Below are 7,648 nucleotides of genomic sequence, written 5' to 3'. Positions count from 1 at the left end.
TGTGTTACCTGGCTTCTTGTGGAGTGTCTGTTCTCGTCCTGGCGGTGCGACAGCGTCCTTTCGTCGGCCTGTTTGTCTCGCGTCGACGCTTTTCCCTGACAAAACATCAACACTGTCTGCCACCAACGACTCACAACCGGCCCCGCAGCAGAAACATCGCAGCAACCTCCCCCCCGTCTTGTTCCAGGAGGCTTCACAGCTTGACAATTTCAGTTTGGTTCTGTTGGTTTCTTTCAGCTTTATCCACTGGACACTTGGTCACAGTGGGAGAAAACCAGTTGGACTACAGGGTAATATTACAAAAGCTGCACGAAAGAACAAAAATGCAGCACGTTTCTTCTAAAACGTGGCAGAAAGCTGTCGTAAAAATACGAGAAAATAAAAGAACGAAACTGCAACACGTACAGTTTCTGTGGGAATCTTCTCTGTTTTAAAAGCACATGCAGTGTCGTGGTTTCACACTCACTTCTTAGCCTGGAATCCTTGTCGGTATATCTTCGTGTGTGTGTGTGTGTGCATGTGTGTGTGTGTACCTTGCATTCGTCAGCAGAGAGGTTGTGGTACAGAGGGCACCCCGATATGGAGAAATGTCTCTCATGTCTCCCTGTTAGATGGCCTGAGGGAAAGAGTGAACGGGATGTAAAGAGATGCACACAGGCGAATAAAAGGAGCAGGAGATGTGGTCTAAGGACAGTGTTTGTGGCCTCACCCAGTGAGTTGCAGCCAGGTGTGGGACACTTCATGTTGAAGTTGTAGCTCTCATGGAAACGCCGTCGTTTGGGCCGGTGGGAGAGATCGTGGGCGGCGGCCTCTTTGAGCGACAGCTCTTTCGCCAACCTCTCGTCCTCCTCTTGTGAAACTACAATGTCGTTGCTAGAAGACACGAGGTCGTTGCTCGGGCTGGAGACTTCGATGTCTGACTCTGAGGACGGGGCGTTGCCTGTTGGAGTGCGAGGAGGCGTCTCGTCCCGGTCTGCTCCCTGCTTTATGTCTGAACACAAACATGTTGGTGGTTAAAAGTTAGCATCGTGGGGCGCCCCTATAGCTCACCTAGCTGAGCGGGTGACCCATGAACAGGGGCTATAGTTCCCTAATGTAGTGGTCATGGGTTTGACTCCCCTTTGCTGCAGGTCTCTCCCCATTCTTCTCCCCCCTTTCCTGTCTCTCTACTGCTCTAAAATAAAGGCAAAAAGCCCAAAAATATATTTAAAAAAGAAAGTTAGCATCTACTCCCAATTCATACAAATGCTTTACCACCTTTTGAAAGATAAACTATCTAACTCACTCTCTGCTGCCATAAATCTATCTTCAAGGAAACCTCTGCAGGCTGCATATTCGCCTACATAAAGAAGCCGTCAACACCCTCAAGCAGGACCGCCAGCAGAAAAATCCAATAATAAAGAATGATGTTACTGCAGCGCGTGAGCTCAGAGTCTGGCAGGTTAATAGAAAGGGATATTTCAACTATTTTCCTTTTATATTTTTCCAATCAAGCTGGTGTCTGTACAGACGTTGTAATGTCAGCTGCATGCTGGTGCTCTGTGTCTGGACAGGAGGTGTGCAGGTCGTGTTGATTAAAATAAAGACACTGAAACAGATAAACTGTGTATCGCGACATCAGTCTTAATATTTGTTGACAACATTACTCAATTGTACGCCAATAAACACCGATTTTAAATCAACAATCTTACTACAAATGTATCTGCTTTAACGGATACAGATCAGATATTTATTTAGATTTATTAAAAAACCTCCCACACCGTCTGAAGTTAGGTAGCAGTTTCTGATTTCAGAAACTAATTTATTTCATTCCCGGGACAAAACGAAAGTCTGTGACATCTACTGATACATATTAGTCGTCCTGTTTAATCAGGAACACGCTGTGATCACAGACGGGCCTGCTGACTTTAGCTGAATGGCACTACGACGTAAGCCTGAAACACTCCCCTTCTCTCAACTGACCTGTTCTTTTCTCTGCCCTCCAAGGTTCCCTTTAATATTCAATTGTTTACTCTATTACTACCACTATAACTACTACTATCTTTACTTTTCTCCCAGGCTTTTTCTGTGTCCCTGTAGCCCTCTACTCTACCCTCATTCATGAGATTTTCATCTTTCTACAACTAAAAATAGGATCTTATTCCACTTGTAATACAAAATGCTGAAAGAATCCTCATTGTTTATTCTTATTTCTTTATTCATCTGAACAGGGATCATGCATTCTTACATAGAAAACATCTGATGTGTTGCATATAGAGTGCATAACATTAAGCTAATTTTCACCTCCTATCCCTGGCTGGGCTTTTCAGTAAAAATAGACAAAGGACCAACAACACCACGTTATTTTCTAAAGACGCACAGGAAGCATCAGTCTCACCGTTAGCCTCGGTATCCGAGCCAGACGACCTGCTCTGACGCAACGGGTATTTTTTGGCTGTGGTGTTTGCCACCCCCTGCTGGCTGCGCGTGATCCTGCGTCCGGAGGAGAAGACCGAGGCTGCCACAGCCGCTGCTGCCGCCGCCGACTCGGCTGCTGAATCCAGGCCTTCGTCAGGAGCCGCGGGAGAGCTGCTGCGTAATGAGCTGCAGTTATCTAGAGGAGGGAAGAGAAGAGAAGAGAAGAGAAGAGAAAGGAAGAGAAGAGAAGAGAAGAGAAGGCATATTCATTTATCACATGTTAGGAAAGTACACAGCTTTATATGTGCTCATCCTAAACTACATTCAGCACAAACATTCTGATTAAAGATTATTTGACCTGAATTTTAACGCTTACAACAATAGGATTTGCTCATAACGACAGCTTTTGCTTTTGTTGCAATTGAATGCTTCAATTTCTTACTTAACTTTAAATGCCTTTTTTCATTACTACTTATGTTTACCACAGCTGGACAACAGATTAACGTGGCCCTGAGTGCTGAGCTGAAAGTTAGTCAATAAATCTGTTAGCTGATCGACAAAAAAGACGAAACATCTTCTTCTTTCTAAACTGTGATAGTTTACTGCTGCTCCTTGAATGAAGTGACAGTAAACTGCACATGTTTAGGTTTCAAACTGTTGTTCTGACAAAACATACAATTTGATCCCATCAAGAAAGTAATTAACAAATGAAACAGTAATAAAAAGTCATCTCTACAGTTGCAGCCCTACTGTATGGGTTCTACCAAGACAACTTACAGCAGAAACTTCATAGAAAACCTGAGCAGCTTCTGCTAAAAACAATCCACTACAAGCAAAAGCAATAAGAACAAGACAGAGTTACTTGTTGCGAACGGCCTCTGCGGTTATGAAGAGACTTATCCCGTCACCGAAAAGAAGAAAGAACCTCTGAATCCACTTCTTTTTTTGGAGATAAATAAGCCCCGGTGATGTGTCTAAGCCTGTCTGAGGACCAGGACGGCGCAGCCAACTTCTCTTAGCAACAAAAAGCAGACGAAACAGTGTCAGCCTTTCTTTCTGTGTTGTAAATCCCCTCTGGCAGCCACAGCAGAAAGAGGTCACACAGGAGGTGGGACTGGAGTTTATGTGTGTGTGTGTGTGTGGTGGGGGAGGTCAGGCTGTCTGAACCCATTCATGCTTTATGGCTGCCCATATACAATAGCTACTACAGAAATGGTGAAGTGTGGAGGGTCTCTGTGAATGAAAGCATCCTTCTTCGTTCACATGATCCATATAAATGAAGTTATGCAGCGTGTAGACATGTTTGGTTTATTAATGAATTTAATTATGATGAGATGAAACCTCTCCGGAAAATGGACAGAAACTTTTTTTAAAGTTCAAGACAAATTAGTGAAGTCAAACAGGAGTGGGACGGTTTTCTAAACATCTGAAACATATTGGTGTAAAAGCAAAATAAAAAGGGGTAATTCAGAGTTTTTCTAAACTTACAATGGGCCTTTGGCAGGTGACTACACATGACAGTAAATGTGATCAGTCCATGTTCACTTACTGGACAGAAAATAAGGCATTTATAGGTTAGTTTCGGACTAATTAATAAACTGTTTAAATGTTTATTAATTTAAAACAATATTAAACATTTAACTAGTTTTATGCTCAAGCTCTTGTCACTTTGCCACTGGTGATTTTCCTTCGGTGCAGCTGTTCAAAACCTCTTCAGGGACACCGACAAGTCCTGTGCATGTCACTTTGATGTACTGAAGCAAACTAAACTTTAACTATCCAGATTCAGTGTTTACACTCACATGTCATATTAAGCCAGTAAACTTGAGGCAAACACTGACTAAGAGATTGATGGGAGCTGAGGAGATAAGCAATTACATTTGTTTGTCTACTTTGACATGTATGCTTAAAAACAGAAACAAAATAATAACCATAAAATATAGATAAGAGAACCTCTAGATTCTCAACTTCAGAAGACGGGGCACTGATTATGATATATATACGTCTGCCATAATGCCATAAAAAACACACAAATGCTTTTTCCATAGCTTCAAGTAAGACCCAGGTTTTTACTTCAGCATTACAAATGCATCGGCTGAACAATCTCTAGAAAAACAACAACTGTGTTCTCTCTTTACATCCATTATCTATACACAGCTTAATCCTCACTAGGGTCGCTGGGGGCTGGAGTCTATCCCAGCTGACTTAGGGGAAACCTGGACAGGTAACCAGTCTATCCCAGCTTACTTAGAGACAGACAACCAAGCACACTCACATTCACACCTACGGACAATTTAGAATCACCAATTAACCTCAACATGTTTTTTGGACTGTGTGGGAGGAAGCCGGAGAACCCGGAGAGAACCCACGCTGCACGGGGAGAACATGGAGACTCCACGCAGAAAGATCCCGGGTGTCCTCGCGAACCAGCGACCGTCAAGCTGTGAGGCTACCGGTGCTAACCACCGAGCCACCTTGCAGCTCTCTCTTTACAGCTCTTCCACATCAACAACAAAACATAACACTATTCTCTTATCATCATGCCAACATGGTCTTTTCTCTCAGTGACTGCAAGTGTTAGGTATATTAACCCATGTCATACCTGTACATATCCACATGTAAATCCATCACCACATGTGTTTACATATCTACATATATACTTATCAAGTCATATCTGTACAAAGCCACATGAAAACTCGTCATGCCTTGTACATCGTATTTACTATACCTATTTGATGATTTAATGCTTGTCCTGCTTCTTCCACACTTCCTCTGTATCCAGCTGCTCTAACATGTAACCTTGTAGGTATAAATAAAGTTTATCTTAGCTTAAAAAGCAAACATTAGCATGTAGTCCGGCTAATGAGGCTAAGCTACACAATTCCGTCCTTTAAGTGCTACAAACATGTTTCATATGCTGTTGTTTTTTTAATTTCTAAACTCCAACTTTCTCCCACTCGTATTTACTTGTGATATGTGTCATTTATGTGCGCATTTGTCGAATAATTCTCTAAAAATGTTCACATACCTTGTGAGCTCTGGCTGAGGCGCAGGGACGCGCGAGTCAGGCGCGTGCTGCTGCGCCGGTGCGCGCTCTCGGAAGCTTCGGCGTGCTCGAGGTCGGCGGAAAAATCCGAGTCCTCCGTCCCGTCCGAGCTGCTGCCTGCGGTCCTCTGCGAAGGAAGCGACAGACATCAGCAACCTGCGTTACTTTACCAGAAGTCTGGACAAAACCGCGTCAGACCAGTTGGAGAAATTCCTGTGTGACAGTGTGTGTGTTTTTTTGTTTGTTTGTTTGTGTTTACCAGCGGATAATTCAACAAAGATCCCATGCTGAGGGGGAGAAGTATCACCCTTTCCACATCCCCTCCGGCTCTGTGCTCCCTCTCAGCGCCACAAACTGTCAATAAATGCTAAAAGTACGCCTGATCAGTAGCCTACCGCCACAGACACACCCGGGCTGCACCTCTATTGTACCAAAACACAATTTGCCAAAGCGCCTGAGCTGCACCTTCCGCCTGGATGTCCAAATTCTAGTCTGCTATGTGCACAATTTGTTAACGAGACCATTGCCACGAACGCCTCAGTAAACTAGTTAAACTAACGATATGTCCTATAAATTTGCTTTTGCAGCATAGTTTGTCGAGATTGCACGCTGCCTTCCACGCAGAATGAATGAGGTGATGTTGATAGAAGAGGGCTCACCCTACACCGGAGACCATCCGGCTGGGTGGGGGTGGGGTAAAAGGGGGTCCTCAAGCACTACCCAGCATTTGCATTGCACTGATAACATACTTGGGGCCCTACCATCCTTTCAGATAATACCCCACTATAATTACATTCGGATTCAGAGCGCTACAATATGCATGCTTCCCTGTGCTTCACCGATTTCCTTTATATTTATTTATTTTTCTAATTTCTCCAAGGGGCGTTGTTCCAAAATTCAGTCACAATGTTTTATTTGTTTCCCCTTCTGTTTTTAAGGACTAATTTTATATTTGAAAAAAGTGGCACAAGGTTTAGAGAGCGGGGGATGTTTACATATAATAATGTCTGACATAATGATAAATAAAAGACACAAATGAACGGTGCAAAGAAGACATAAAGCTGTTCACAGAGAGTATTAAAACTATAGAAATAATAACATTTTTTAAAGACAAAATAACCTACGCCAGTATATATAATGTTTTTCTGTGTAAAACAAATTATAACATCGCGACTAAGTACTAATCTTTTAATACAAATATAATTAAAACAATTAGATATTTAAAGCACTAATAAGCGAAAACTAGAAATAATTAGAGCGACAAGAAGTAAACAGGATAAATATAATGATCATAATATCACTCTACCGTCTGGGCTACTGGCGCACATTAAGGAAAGCATTTTTGACAACTTCACAACAAGAGGCTGGGCACTCAATTTGCATACGACCAATTAAATTAAAGAGGAGGCGGGGCTTGTGAAAGCCCAACCAATGAGCGCAGCACTTGTCCCGACCCCGTCCAATCACAGTGTTGTTTTGGTGCGGACGCTCGTTCCATCCTCGCACCCAAAGAACAGCCTGTTCCTTTCTCACCAGTTAGCTAACGCTGCCGTTACCGACGTAAAACCGCTGCCAGGGTTTCCACTCTGCCAGTCTGCTTGTGAAAGTCCAACCAAAATAAGCTAAAAGCTGCATTTTCAGAGCTCTTCTCTGCGTACCACGAAGAGGCGACACTTAATAAACAACAACACATTCTTGCAACTCAGCAATAAACATTAGCTAGCTTAGCCTTTTTAGCAACAACACAACACGCTGAGCTCAGTTGCATGATTCCACCATCATTTATCCTAACCACGCGTTTACAGCTTATAAACAGCATCTCGTAGAAACGCGTTTCAGCCCACATCCCATCAGTTTCATCCACAGAGTTTTTAGCGCTTCGGGGGCTAACATTAGCTATGACGTGATGTTGTGTGTACGCTCTGCAGTCTGCAGCTCTAACGGCTGAGTGTGCAGCAGACGGCCGCCTTACCTTTCTCCGGGGCATTTTTAAAAGGTGTGAAGCGTCGCCTCGGCCTGGTTATTTTTTCCGTACTTTGGGAACAATTTATCTCACGGTGGATATAAATAGTTACTGCAACAACCGCCTGCAGTTGACATGAGCCAACTCAGCTGAAAAAAGCGCATAAATTTCTCCGCACTTCCTAGTGAGCACGGCGCAGGCTCGTACTCACCGGGATATGTCTCCGTGTGGAAATATACAGC

The 7,648-nt window shown here is 43.4% G+C and overlaps 1 protein-coding gene across 1 annotated transcript in view; it reads right to left on the bottom strand.

Annotated features, from left to right (window-relative positions):
- LOC103367482 (histone acetyltransferase KAT7-like) overlaps window positions 1-7,611 on the bottom strand; it is a 19,531-nt gene extending 11,920 nt beyond the window's left edge. The window contains exons 1-6 of the mRNA XM_008295512.1: window positions 7,416-7,611; window positions 5,426-5,570; window positions 2,378-2,593; window positions 710-991; window positions 534-616; window positions 9-95 (exon numbers count right to left, since the gene is read on the bottom strand). Coding sequence (XP_008293734.1) covers window positions 9-95; window positions 534-616; window positions 710-991; window positions 2,378-2,593; window positions 5,426-5,570; window positions 7,416-7,430 — 828 coding nt within the window. The 5' untranslated portion in view covers window positions 7,431-7,611. The remainder of the gene's footprint in view (window positions 1-8; window positions 96-533; window positions 617-709; window positions 992-2,377; window positions 2,594-5,425; window positions 5,571-7,415) is intronic.
- Between the last annotated feature and the right edge of the window lie 37 nt (window positions 7,612-7,648).

This window comes from Stegastes partitus, unplaced genomic scaffold, assembly GCF_000690725.1.
Source record: "Stegastes partitus isolate 25-593 unplaced genomic scaffold, Stegastes_partitus-1.0.2 Scaffold1054, whole genome shotgun sequence".
NCBI lineage: Eukaryota > Metazoa > Chordata > Actinopteri > Pomacentridae > Stegastes > Stegastes partitus.
This window is presented reverse-complemented; position numbering and strand designations above follow the sequence as displayed.